This window comes from Bactrocera oleae, chromosome 3 (genome assembly GCF_042242935.1).
Source record: "Bactrocera oleae isolate idBacOlea1 chromosome 3, idBacOlea1, whole genome shotgun sequence".
NCBI lineage: Eukaryota > Metazoa > Arthropoda > Insecta > Diptera > Tephritidae > Bactrocera > Bactrocera oleae.
Window position 1 is genome coordinate 29,387,429 of NC_091537.1, and position 15,107 is coordinate 29,402,535.

General features: G+C 34.1%; 1 protein-coding gene across 7 annotated transcripts in view; it reads left to right on the top strand.

Annotated features, from left to right (window-relative positions):
• The first annotated feature begins 704 nt into the window (after positions 1 to 704).
• Positions 705 to 15,107, top strand: part of LOC106623431 (uncharacterized) — a 65,484-nt gene continuing 51,081 nt past the window's right edge. For all 7 annotated transcript variants that reach the window (XR_011395097.1, XR_011395098.1, XM_070106337.1 and 4 more), the window contains exons 1-8: positions 705 to 975; positions 2,738 to 2,858; positions 4,982 to 5,101; positions 6,791 to 6,963; positions 7,208 to 7,339; positions 7,417 to 7,535; positions 9,762 to 9,888; positions 10,267 to 10,391. Coding sequence is in view for 5 of the 7 variants with exons in the window: in XM_070106337.1 (XP_069962438.1) it covers positions 879 to 975; positions 2,738 to 2,858; positions 4,982 to 5,101; positions 6,791 to 6,963; positions 7,208 to 7,339; positions 7,417 to 7,535; positions 9,762 to 9,888; positions 10,267 to 10,391 (1,014 nt within the window). In the remaining 2 variants the exon portion in view is untranslated. The remainder of the gene's footprint in view (positions 976 to 2,737; positions 2,859 to 4,981; positions 5,102 to 6,790; positions 6,964 to 7,207; positions 7,340 to 7,416; positions 7,536 to 9,761; positions 9,889 to 10,266; positions 10,392 to 15,107) is intronic.

The following is a 15,107-nucleotide window of genomic DNA, read 5'->3' on the forward strand; positions in this document are numbered from 1 at the left end:
AGCCGGGGCGGGCAGCTAGTATTTTACTAGGTGTGCTGGAAGAAATTTATTTTTAGAAATAATCTTTTTGTACGTGAAAAATAAACTATAAATAAATAAATAAGAATGACGTCAATTTCACTCTAGCTTTGAAAGTATTAATTTCAGTACCCGCCGGTGGAAACAGAGGAAGAGGAAGACCTCCACTTCGTTGGAGAGATTAAGTGCAAAAGGACCTGGCTGCATTTAATATCTCCAATTAGCGCCAAATAGTGACCGTGTAAGCAGTCTCTATGCCAGTAAAGAAACCAGAACTTAACCAGAAACTTAAACAGCAATATATCAGAGTCACGCGAAGTCTCTTGAACTAATTTGACAGTTGTTAGCGGTTTGCTTGCTTAGTGTTCGCTCTATGAAGGACTATTTTTATTTACCTGTCTTGAAGGTTCAGGCTTTGCGTTCTATTTATTAAATAAGTAAATTGTCAAGGCAAAGAATTTAATTATCATTATCTTTCTGTTGCCGTCCAAACAAATAACAACCGTTTGTTTATTTATAGAACGATGATTATTAGAACCATAAAAAGTATATATTAACGCTTCTTAAAAATGTAATAAATACAGTTTAATTTCCAACGGATAGAATTTCATCGAAAGAGTTTTGTACTTCCTGTATTTTACACCAAACAATTTACTTTGTAATTGAAATCAAAATTGAATGAAGGAATATATAACGATGAAAAATATTTTTTTATTTTCATATATTGAAAGAATATTTTATATATGTAATTTTTTTCGGAATTGTTTTCCCCAAGCACATTGAATTCAATTAACTTGACGTGGGCATACTTTCATAAAATAAATAAATATATTTAAATAATAAAGCATTTTCACACAACGATGGACTCGGATACCGTAAACTGTACACCTAACCCTATTTTCAAAGAATTGACGCAATTTTTTTTAGACAACTTTGGGACCAATGCTTTACCAGCCGGTAAGTAACACCAGTTCTTACGTTTAAAGATCGGTAATAAAAAATAATTAAAAGTTTCTAACATACAAACTAAATCAGTTTGACCTGTTTTGGACCTACATATTTTATACGAGTATATGTACATATATATATATACATATACACATAAACAATTAAATTATTTTTTTAAATAGGACTACAAATATTTCTAGTACGGTATAATAAAACTTTGTTAACTTTAACCATCATTGAAAGGCGAAAAACCTACTGAAAAGCCATGTAGATTGACCTGGATGAAATATTTTACATAGGTTTCTCCATACTATGCAAAATATGGGAAGTTGTGGGTTTAATTAGAACTTTTTCCATCGTTTAAATATACTACCAGCTATCAGCAGTATAGCCCATTGGCCTAAATTTTAGCAAGCTTTCGTACAGTGTACAATATCGTATTTTCGGTTCCTCCAGCTGGTTCACAATACACATATTTTTATACTCTTGATGCAAAGTATACTAGTTTTGTTCACCTAACGGTTGTTTGTATCACTTAAATCTAAGCGAGATAGATATAGTAGGATTATATTATATTTATATGAAAAATCAGAATAACGAAACGAGTTAAAAGCCGTGTGACTGTCTCTCCTTGTAAGCGATAACTTGAGTAAAAATTTAAATATCTGGATGAAACTTGGTTATATATTTCTTGGCGATTCAACCGTTTTCTATCAAATTCGGTTGGTAAGATTATACTGACATTCCTACATTACAGTGCAAGGAGCGAAATCAGACGAAAAAAACTACGCCTACTTCCCATATAACATAATTTTAAATTTCATCTTTTCTTTCCCTTTCCAGTATAGAAATCAAAACCTAGTCAATACTTCCGGTGCCATATAAAGACAGCCGAAGTTCGAAAATCTTTCTATTAGGTACATGAGGGTTAAAGGAATTATTGACCCGATTGAACTCATTTTTGAAAAAATAATTGAAAAAAATACAGAAAATTCAATTTGAATGAAAATGTTTATTATCGGTCGAAACAACATTCTTTGGCATTTATTCTTTGAGGAACTGTAGCCGCGGCTAACGTTCTAGCATTTCGACTGGTAACTGGAAAATGACACATGATGCTTCGTTCCAAAACCTGAATCGAAGTGGGATCATCGGCATAGACTTTAGACTTTACATATCCCCACAGGAAAAAGTCTAACGATGTGATATCACACAATCTTGGTGGCCAATCGACCAGCCCAAAACGTAAAATTATCTGCTCACCAAAGTGTTCTCTCATTAAATCCATTGATTAATGCGTTGTGCGGGAAGTGGCGCCTAGATCACGAGCTTCAATTTCAGGCATCAAGTAGTCGGTTATCATGGCGCGATAACAATCGCCATTGTCAGTGATTCCACCGGCCTACAAACCATACCAAACCGCTGTTTTTTCTGGACCAAATGGCAGCTCTTGAATCTAGTCAGGTTGCTCTTCGTCCCAAATGCAACAATTTTTCTCATAGATCCAGCCGATGTCGCTTGGAAAGGTCGAACGGCTTCAGTTCTTGCACAAGCTGTATTTTGACGCTTTCAATTTAAGATCTCGACGTAAAATGCGCCAAGTCGTTGAATACGTCAGTCTGAGTTACTGCGAACGGCGCTGCTGAACAAAAATAACAGCTTGACACGACTCACGCGTTATCTGCCAAAAAAAGCTATTAAAAACCCGATTACACCCGTACTTAGCCCTTTCTTGCTTGTCTTTAATAAATAACTGTATTTTATTTTTCAGAATATGTGATAGGAGATACCTATGGTCCAAAAACGAACAAACAAGATTTCGGTGAACTATTTTTGGTGTTCGACATACTTATAGTACTGGCTGTTTTATGTATTTTCGTATTACTTATGATGTAAGTAGTGAGTGAGTAGTTACTAGTACTATTGAATGAGTTTATTACAATTGGAAGTTCTTAAATTGACATCGTTAATCGTTGTCGCCAATTTGTTGTTTATATTTCAGTCACTTAAGTTATTTTTATATTATATATAAAACCAGTGAGAAAAAAAAGTTTCAGACAAATGCATATTTTATCCCTTGGGGATCGTAAGAGAAACACGTGGTCAGATGCGTTTACCAAGAATAACATTCAAATCTAACACAATTTTTATTTAACAATGATAGCAAATAATCGATTTACATATGTGAAGGAACTGTACAGAGGAATGAACTTTTATAGCCGGAAGTTAAGGACCTAGTTTCACGATGGCGGTTCGATAAATCCTTAGCAAAACAACAAAAACAAATAAAACTTTTGAAGAGTGGCAATTTATTTCTCAACAAAATCTCCGTTTAGCTCAATACACTTGACCAAACAATACTCCAACATTAGACCATTTCGCCATTACACCATTTTGCGTGGAATCACCTGCCAAAATTCATTGTTTTTTTCGACTGTTCGGTGTAGAATGGGGTCCACATATTTGGTGATATACCTTGAAGCCACTATTTGTGCAAAGTTTTATTCTGATAACTTCATTGATGTTTAATTTTGACGGTGTAGACACGTTGCAGAAACTAATTCATATTTCGCTGGATCGATAACGCACATTTTTAACATTAAACTATATTAATATAACCAAGATTATACCTTCACTTATTAAATATTATAAATTGACCGATATATACGGATGTTTGAAATTCTATATAAGAACTCGCATCAGTTTTCTTCCATATACCTTAATGGGAGCTAGGGAATATTTTGATCCACTTTTATCCAGTTTTGGTACTAGGAGATATCATTACCAGAAATTAATGACATCCGAATTTCATTAAGAAACCTCACAGATTGACCAGTATAAGTATGAGCTATAAAGTCAAGCGGATGTATGCAAATCCGTATATTTGGTATATGTAAACTAAGGGAAATATTGCCGTTATTAGAAAGAGATTTCTCTTGAATAGATGTCTTCCACATTGGCCGATAGCTGCGGTATAAAGTCAACCGGAAGCTCGAAAGTATTTATATTAGGTATACCATATAGGGTGCTATAATCTCAAAAATGTTTTCCCGAACTTCAATACTAGATCCCACAGGTCGACGGATATGTTCGGTAAATTAGCCATATGTACTGGGGTCCACATATTTGGTGATATACCTTGAAGCCACTATTTGTGCAAAGTTTTTATTTATTTTATATAGATAGTATACGTGGTTTGTCCTCCGATTTCACTTTCACAGAGTATGATAGGAATGTTTGGGTAACTTTACCCACCAAATTTTGTTGAAATTGGTCAAATAGTTCCTGAGAAATGGGACTTTACCTAAAGGTGGGCGGTAACGCCTTTCCATACCATCTAATTTGTGAAATTTAATGCTTGTGATGGATTTATTCATTGAGTTATCGCAATACATAACCCTTATTTGGAAAATGGGAGTGGTTGTTATCTGACATTGCATATGTTCACAGTGTATGAAAAAATGCTAAAAAAAACTTCATAGTAAGTTTGGTTGAGCTAGCTTTAGCGGTTTGAAAGATATGTATATTTAACCATAAGCCAAGTTTACCTAAATTTTTTAGTCCACAGGTGTCGCTGGCTACTGCGATTTCCTATACTAAATTACTGTTTTGTATCTTAATTTAGCGCTTAATCATCGCATTTTATAGGTTTTCCGTTAATGGCTCTTTGTGGGCGCGGCAAGGACGGCATAAGGAATATGTGCACCAAGTTTTATCAAGATATTTTAATTTTAAGTTACGGCTTGCACGGATGGACAGACAGACACTCCTGATCATATATTTATATATTTATAACTTCATATGTATCGCGATTTTTTTGGCGATGCAAACAACTGTTAAGTGAACAAACCCCTTATATTCTGTAGCAACTTTTTGCGATAGTATAGAAATTATAAATGTTTAAACTTTATAAAGCGATATACCTACTTTTAGTATTAAAATTTCCTTTGGAACTCTACTAACGAAGTTTATTATTATTAGGTTTTATATAAAAAAATTCTGCTTTTATTTTTAGGATTCTTCTCTTAATATGGTACTGCAAAAGATGCAATTGTGAATCAGAACCATGCAGGAGAATAAAATTATGGACAATGTTAATAACTTCACTCTTACTGATTTCGCTCATATTGTCAGCGTAAGTACTCCTAGAAATATAAGTTTTATTGCTTTAACTAAAAAAAAGCCATAAAAACCGGTTGCACTGGATTTTAATCGGTCTATTTGTATGCTTTAGTAATTTGATCTAAACAATTTCTTTAGAAATTACACCATTGCCTTAGACAATAATCCATACTAAATTTATTGAAGATATCTCGTCAAATGAAAAAGCTATTAGGAGTATATAAAGTTTGCCACAAAATTTGTAACACCCAGAAGGAAACGTTGGAGATCCCATCAAATATATATAGAAATGATCAGCGTGACGAGCTAAGTTAATTTAGTCATGTCGGTCTGCCTGTCTGTTTATTTATATGCGAATTAGTCCCGCAGTATTTAGGATATCATACCGAAATTTTTTTACACACGTCTTTATTCCGCTCTAGAAGCTGCTCATTTGTCGGAACCACCGATTCGGATCTTTATGGCATATAGCTGCCGTAAAAACTGTTCGATCAAAATCAACTTCTGTATGGAAACTTTATTTGCGAAGAATATTATAGCTTCGGTGCCGCCGAAGTTAACGTTTTTTTACTCTTACGGTACTGTTAAAAACTACTAAACACGCTATAAATCAATAAATAAATACGCCAGAGACATTAAAAATTAGGCGTTGGGCTTGGCGCCGCCCATATTTAGCTGAAAACCCGTATCTAGCGCCCCGCTTGACCGGTATTAACCAAATTCGGTAAGTAGTATTATTCTGACATTTTTATGCCGCGGTGTGAAAATGGGCGATGTCGATCCATCTGATTCTTTCACTTTCCAGTAAACAAATAAGGCAGCAATGAATGTATCGGGATAAAACTTACGACTCGAAAATGTATCAGCTATGACCAAAAATTATCCAGATCGAAATAAAACTGTTCAAGCCCCCAGGTACCGAATATATTCACCCCAGTTCCTATTGCGAACTTTTTATCGAAAATATCGGCCAATCTGTGAGATATATTATAGAATCGGATTAATAATTCCCTTAGTCCCCATGTACCTAATAAAATATTTTTGAACTTCTGGCTGACTTTCTTAATGAAATTAAAAGAGCGTGTGTTTCTTATAACATTGTATCTTTCTGCATAAAATTGATAAAATCGTGTTAAAAATTAATACGTATGACTAATATCAGGCTTTTAAAACATCCAGTAAAGTTTACCCCGCATATATTGGCTATGGTATATGAGGTACCTTATTGAAACTCAGAGATCATCTTTTTCTGTGGTAATGGAAAAAGTGGATAAAAGCGCTTTTATACTATCCCTATCTCTCATATACGAAATATAAGATTATCAAACTTCTGATCGACTTTATACCGTATATATCGATCAATATGTAAGATATCTTAACAAAATTAACTGAACGGATAATATTGAGAATACTGTTGTTTAATGTCTCATATACCACATATAATATAACATGATATTCGTTACTCTAACAAACCCAATGCTCAATATGTCGGTCAGTATATGAGATATACTTGTATATTTAAAAAATTAATTGAAGGAATTTACCCGGATGTGATCCTTGCAAGTTGCAAAAGTATGAAATGTGGATACACCGGAACTTAGCCCTTCTTTACTTGTTCTTGTTTTTATATATTTTTTTAATGTATGCAAGCTTATCTTTCGATTTGCTGATTTCACATAATTATCCTTTGGTTCATCGATAGTTTCGGGCTCTACATTGTCTTCAAAAACATTGCATATCTAAAGAAAATATATACAAAACCCGAAGATCCAAAAGGTAATGAATTCAATACGATCGGCGGGGTTGTATCCAAAACCCTGGGCAACGATTTTGAACAATTAAAGGACGATTCAATTTCTAATTGCATGAATTCCGGTAAGCCGAAAATTTTTTGTTAATTTACAAACAGCTTTTTTAAAAGTAAATAGTACTGCTTTTAATACTTATGCCATATAGTATTTTTTATCATTCCTCATATGCTGGTAAAGTTTCTTTATACATTCAGAATAAATGATAGCTAAAAATAGTAGAACTTTTAACAATATAATTGATAGCCGAAGAGTTCGTTATTCAACTGCATACAGCATTCATTCATATTTGCGTACATATATAATCTTAGATTTACTTAAGGATCTTTACCCTGCAACAACGAAAATGCGAAAAATTTCAAAAGCTAACATGACGATGTACAAACGATATATAGAAAATTACATTATGCCAGCTTTTCCCAATACATTACTATATGATGATGGTAAGTGTGCTGAAAATTCTTGAAAAACCGACCATATTAACTAAATATAGATGACTATTTAAAATTATTCTATCCAGTATACCGAATGTTTACAAGAAATTTTACTGCCTTTGTGGCTAAGGGGAAAAAAGGACTAAGTATCCTTAACGAAACTAATGCCGTTCAATATAGCAATAATTTATTTTCATTAGAAGACGTAAGTATTTCCAGCCAAATAAATTAGGAAAAATTAAACTTAAATTATATAAAATTAAATTATATTAGGTAAAGTAAAAAGTTCGTTCGGTTTTTTATTGATTTTTCAAAATATGATAACTTTGTGTACATTTGTCCGATTTAAGTCAAATATGCGCCGTTGTTCGTAAACTTGTTGCCAACGAGATGCCAATCTCATTATACCCCTCTCGTAGAAGGCTGCGTCCCTATTGGCAAAAACCTCGGAGAGCTAATTTTCACAGGCCAACTTCTCACCATTAAGCGCGTTCTCCATGGACAGGAAAAGATGGTAATCACTTGGTGTCAGGTCCGGACTATAAGGTGGGTGCATTAGGACCTCCCATCCGAGCTCCCGGAGCTACTGGCACGTCACCAAAGACGTGTGTGGCCTGGCATTGTTCTGATGGAACACAATTCGGCCGCTGTCTCTTCTGGATGAGTGCTGCCTTCAAGCGGTCCAGTAGAGGGCCGAATTGAGCGTTTGGTCATAGGGGAGCAGCTCGTAGTAAATGATTTCTTGCGAATCCCACCAAACACGCAGCAAAACCTTCCTGGCCGTCAATCCGGTCTTGGCCACCGTCTGTGCCGCTTCCCCGAGCTTTGACCACGACCGTTTACGCTCGATATTGTCGTAAGTGACCCATTTTTCATCGCCAGTCACAAGCCGCTTCAGAAACGGGTCATTTTTGTTGCGATTCAGCAGCGATTCGCAGATGGAAATTCGGTCCATCATGTTTTTTGCGTTAGTTCGTGTGGCACCCAAACATCGAGCTTCTTTTTGAATCCAAGGTTATTTAAATGGTTCCAAACGGTTTTCTGGCTTATCTTTAGTTCCTCAGCAATTAAATAAGTGCTCACGTGACGGTCTGTTTCCACTTTTTCCATGATTTTATCGCAATTTTCGACGACAGGTCTCCCGGTGCATCTTTGACATCGAAATTACCTGAACGGAACCTAGCAAATCACTTTTGTGCTACACGTTCGTTTACAGTATCGGGCCCATAAGCTAAATTATTTTTTTCAGCCGCTTTGGCCGCTTTTTCGCCTTGATCGAAGAAAAATTGTAAAATATAGCGAATTTTCTCTTTGCTGGTGTCCATCTTTTACGAGCGCTCACAACGTTCTGAGTCAATCTATCGAAAAACTGTCAAAGAAAAACTTTTAGCGCGAATAAACACATGACATGATGCGACACGTAACACTAGTACTATGGACAATAACGGCATCTCTTAAATAAAAACTGAACGAAGTTTTTACTTGACCTAATATTTTATACACTCGCAACATTTTACTATAAAACGTCATAGTTTCACCTAATGGTTGCTTATAACACCTAAAACTAATTGTAATAAATATAAAGTTATATATACGTTAGGTTGGGTAAAAAAAACGAATATTTTTTTTTTCGTTTGGTACTCTGAAAAATAGGTTCTTAGACACCTCTACGAAAGTCTCTCCACGTAAGGGCTCTTAATCATAACAGAAAGGTCCTTCCTCTTACAGTTTTCTATGTTTTTCTTTTTTTGTGGAAAATTGAATGCTCTACAACGATCTTTTCGTAAACCTAACCATTTAAAATATTTTAACGGTTGAAATTTGATTATTAGCCCGATTTTATCCCTTCTTGGCATCACTACATATTATGTAATTACCAGAAAAAGACACTCTGAAATTCTAAAGGAAAAGCGCACACCCAACGTGGTTTACATATTTTGGTCAATATGACTTTAGATCGTTTTATTTGCAGAGCTGTTAGATTGACCTGTATGTCTTTATGTTAAAATCTAATGCCAAATAGAGTATTTTGTCTTCTAAAATTGACGATTAGAGTTTTGCATTTTTGACCACTCGTCTAAGTAGCTGTTAAGTGGCTGCAACAAAAATGTGTTTTAAATTTTTTTAAGAATTCATATCCTTTGGATAGACTCTGAAGGCCTCCTATAAGGCAAAAGTTGCATACGATTTGCTTACTATGAGTAGGCCTCTAACTCTTTGTAACGCCCTTATCTACAAAAGGTGTAAATATCGCGATAGTGTTCTATTCATATTCATAAAAGATAGTTGGTTTGACAGTTTATACTTATCCGAATAAATTTAATGCAAGATTATTACTCGCCGATGTAGCATAAACTCAACAAACAATGTTATCTTTCATAGTGTACTGCTCATACAGTCATAAGCTGACTTTTTCCTTTTTTCTAAACAGTGGGGGAAATTATACCATTCCTCAAATAAGATTTCAGACATCCTGTCTTACTACGCCATAACTGTGCAGTCGAATAGAAGGAGGTCACGTGTGTGTACCCATATTAAGGATTATTTTGATGAAATATGTATGTATTCATATGTACAAGTATATATTTTTGTAAGGGTAAGAAATAAGAGTTGTGCCAAATCTTCAAGTGCGTCCACGGCTTAACTCTCTTTTTTTGTAGACTTGAAGCTTTGACAATCTATTGATCTATATATCGATTCGATCTAGTTTTTCGAAATCGAAATCAAAATAAACTTGTTTTCACTGAAATCTAGCTTTATGTACCAATTATATTATATGTGGAAAGTAAAAACAAATTTAATCCGAAAATTCAAATATATTAAAATTAGCCTAATATCTTCATTTCGTTTCCTGCAAATCTGATCGAATCGAAATTCACAACCTAATCATTACTCGAAATTAATATTGAACAATTACAAATTTTTATATTCAAAAGCGGTGGGCGTTAATCAACAGAGAAATTTTATAAACGAAAAAGTCAAAACACTCTTTCAGAAGAAAATGACGGAACGTAATGCTCCATACAAGTTTGGTTACATTATATGTATAATAGCCATTGCGGTAAGTATATTTCAATGCGACTTTCAAAATACCAACGACTATATATACTATATCATAAATATTCAAATAAAAAGGAGAGGGCGGGGTTATAATCCGATTTCATCCATTTTGGCACTGTCGGTTGATTTGCTCTGAGCAAATTTAATTAGTGTAGCTTTTGTGGTTTAGGAGATATTTACATTAAACCTATTAAAAACGGGGCCGTTTCCTTTTTTTAAGGGTTAGCCCACAGGTGCTCCTTGCTACTGCAATTATTTGTACCAAAGTATAGGTTTATATCTTAATTTAGTGCTTAATTATGGCATTTTATAGGTTTTCGATTAATGGAGTTTTTTGGGTGTGGCGGTGGTCCGATTACACCCATCTACGAACTTCTTTTTTTGCCAATGAACACGTACACAAAGTTTTATTACAATAGCTCAATTTCTACTCAAGTTACAGCTTTCACAGACAGACAAACGGACGGACAGACAGTCACTCGGATTTCAACTTGTTTCACCATCCTGATCATTTATATATACATATATAACTCCTTATCTAACTCGATTAGTTTAAGGTGCTACAAACAACCGTTAGGTGAACAAAACTTGCAACATGTTGCAAGAGTATAAAAACAATAATAAATATAATTTTAAATAAAATTCCAAATACCGAGAAAAAATCATACCTCAACCATCATTGGAAACATTGCACAGAACAAAAATGCATTGCACATAGCACGGAAAAAAACGTTGATTATCAATGATATTACCGGAAATATTATTGAATTACCTTGTTTCAGCAGGCTAGTCTTGAGATGGCTACAGTTTCGCATTGATTTAACTTTTGCGATCTTATGAATAAGTCTCAAAACCAAAAATATCAATTTTCAGCTTAGATTTCTAAAATTCATTGTTTTGTCCATTAACAAATTCGGTATTTGTATCAGTCAATTTCAAGTACAATCCCTTGTATTCTTATACTCATAATATCATTTTCGCCTTTATATATTATTGAATAGTTTATTATAATAGTAGCAGTCATCCATTCGCCAAGCGTTACTCTCCAGCGAATCGAACAGACTATACTAGAGCTCACTTTTGCTACTGTGAATGGTTCATATGAAATTATATCTTTTTTTCCTGTATTTGAAAACATAAGACTTAAAATCGATTATTGTAATTTATAGAAAACCAAAATATATGGTTACAGCAACGTTTTACGCAAAAACAGAATTTTTTCTCTAAGAAAGAATCATAACACTATTGCGCATGCGCCAGAAGACATGTCTGCTCAGGGTTGCACCACAAGTTCTTCCCGTTAGCTTGTGCTTCTAGTATATGCTTATAATTGATTTTATATAGAATGCATTACAACTGTATTGAGAAGTATGAAAAGAAATCGTTTTTGAACAATGAATAACATTTTTTATTTATTATATCGATATTATTATACATGTTTAGCTTAAAAATAATAAATATTAACAACTTTAAAAATGATATAATATTATTATATTAATTTGTATATAATATTTACAATATTAAACATAAATTTTTGTAGAGATTCTTATACATATATCCAAATTATATTTCTTTTTTCCTTATACTATTTAATTTCTATCATATATTTATACAATAATGTCATATATAATAACAAATTATATAAATAATTTAAATTTTATATATAATATAATTTAAATTTTCTTAATTAGATTATTTACATATTTTTCTTAAAATTGTCTTAAAAACTACTGTCAAAATTCCTATACCATTCCAATTCGATTATATTTGGAAAAAAAAATGAAGAACTATTGCACTAAGTCTGAAAACTTTAGTTCGAAATAGAGACACAAATACTGTCATGATAGCTGTGTACTGTCTCAAAAGTAATTGCATTTACACGGGAAGGATCCATGTTTAAAAATGCCCAATCAATTTGTGTACCGGCAGGTGTGGTTGAATATTCTGCACCAAGCAGGTAACTAAAGTTTTTTTCTTGGAGCAGATTTCTTATTGCAATCCCTGTAGACATTAAACAAATGTTAAAATCTCCAACAATTAGCTCATTTTGATTGCCTAACTCAGAAGTAAGGACTTTCTGAAGTTCTACAATTAATTGTCTGACAGAGAAAGCTGAATTTCTATATAGAACCAGAATATTAATATTGAAACATTTAAGCAAAACCGCTTCTAAAACTTTGCGGCCTGAATAAATTTTCTTTACAGCCTCTGATTCTATAGAGCAAGCAATACTATGCTTTGCACATATTATAATGCCCCATTTGTTTCTGTTGGTTGTTTCCGTGCTATCTATCCTCAGCTCGTTAATTGGAGTAAATCCTGGTATATCAAAACTTTCGCAAGGATAACTCCAAGTTTCTACAAAACATAAAATATCTGAAGATAGCATCAAACAGTCGCTTTTTATATCATTAATGTGAGCGTGAAGACTCTGAACATTATGGAATAAAATTAGATGTCCTGATGTTCGGGAAATCATAAAATTGAAACTTGTTGTCAAAGCTTTATTTGTGTTCAATTCCCTCAGTTCCCTAAATACGGGATCCGATTCAGAAAATTTGCTAGGAGGAATAAAATTTCCTATGATGAATAGACCTTCTGCAGAAGTAGCTCGACTACAAGCGACATATATTGAAGCTCTAGGCATTCTGGGTCGAGTATGAACTACAACTTTATTATATGTGGCACCCTGACTTTTATGAATAGTTATTCCCTCAGCTGGAACAACTGGAAACTGATTTCTTTCAATTGAAATTTGTTCATTTCTTTTATATTGAAAAGATTTTAGAACTTTTTCAATTGGTGTCCAAGAACTTTCTAGAGGATGAGGCTTTTTTGATCGTGCTATCAAACCAACAGAAGGTTCCAAAAATTTAATCCACAGAATTGTTGGAAAAGAACAATGGAAATAAATTTGCATAAGTTGTCCAGCTGCCCCAATAACCAAGCCATCACACGTGTTTATGTTCACTGTAATCATATATTTGGCGGAGGTTTTTAGTGTCAATTCATAGGGCAGTCCCTGCGTTTCAGAAGTTTTGAAAAGTGAAATAATATTTCCAAAATATTATCATTTTCATTTATACCAATTCCTTTAACTGAGTCTTTTGGAGTTGAAAGGAAAGCTTCTGTTGGGATTCGACTGAGCTTAAGGGCATTGAAATTATTTGTCTCTTCTTTGGACCAAATGTATGGCATCATCGGGAACTTCTTCAAAATTAACTACTCGAATTTCAATGAGTGATATGTCCTCATTTGTCATAGTACCAGATGCCATATGATTTAATGCAATTGCAAGGCCTGAACCTCCCGTTGTCTCATTATCTCTGTTAATTCAAAGTATTTAAATAACTCCCACTAAGGGGAACCAACTAAAGTTCTGTATGCATCATTGGGATTAGGAGAGAATATCCACCTATCTCCAACAGGTGAGTAAGGTAGGTAAGAGGTAAGGTAAACTTGACTTAAGGGCTAACAAATAGTCATCAAAAGACATATTTATTCTAATATCAGACAGGAAGTGTTCAAAATCGTTTAAATTAGAAATGTCTTCTGTAGTCATATTTGAATTTAAAACGTTTTTGAAAAAGTATTCCTTGTGTCTCTGAATTTTGACTTGTTTCTGTAAGAGGTAACAGTATTTGCGTTGAAGGCATTGGTGGATATGGTATACCAAAACGACAAAACTGTTGTCCTCTTATTTCCGTAGTACAAGACCGACTGTGGTTATGTTTTTGATAACCCAAATAATTTTCTAAGTGGCTGATCGAACCATCAGTAGGAATATAATTGTCAATAAAACTAATGACATCAGGGAATGTCTGAGGATCTTGAAGGTTGATCCTGGGAGCATTATTAAGCCAATACATGCCATGTACATGCGGGGAACCTCTCTGTTGAAACTCCACTCTCCAGTAGAAATTTGTAACAAAATGCTCTCCAAAAATGCCGGCATTATCTTTAAAAAGCTTAAGAATTTGTCGATAGCGGTAGTCAAAATATCTAGCACAAGTAATCGCGTCTGACCGAATTAAGCGATATCTATTTTGGGTTGTTAAACTGTTGGTTTCCTCTTCCGAATTATCTTTAGAATCAACAGTTTTAGAGAAGATGACCAAAAGCTCAACCCACTGAGATTCTGCAGCCGATAAAGTGATAAAGAAGGTTGGAAGCCCATATCGGCGAATCATAGCGATTGCCTTTTTCTTCTCAGCTTCCTAGTGCGCAGGTGAGGATCTAACGCCTTTCAAAACCTTGTAACCATCATCGTGTTGAATCAAGTTTTGAACAAAGTTTTCGTTTAATAGATTTTGGGCCGTAACTCGGTTGCGACCTGAAAACTTTCTAAGGCAAATGGATGTACTATTCTTAATTTGTAGCAGTTTTAATTTTTTGTAATCATAGAACAACTTTGGAATGATACACGCTCTTCTGTCAAAACGGCGAATTTCAGAACGTATTATCTTGCTATACGTTTCAGAGCATGTACGCTTCTGCACAACGTATATTGTTCCAAATGACAACTCTTCTGAATTATTATCTTGAATTATGTCAATTGGTCTTTGTCCTTCACCTGGCGCTATAACTAAACGGTTATAGTCTAAGTTTTCTACAGGAATATTGTCCAAAAGAGTTTCTTGACCGCCTGGATTTAGCTCTGAAGGTAAAAGACCCGTGGGAATATTATTACCTGAGGGATTATCATGAGAAGTTTGTG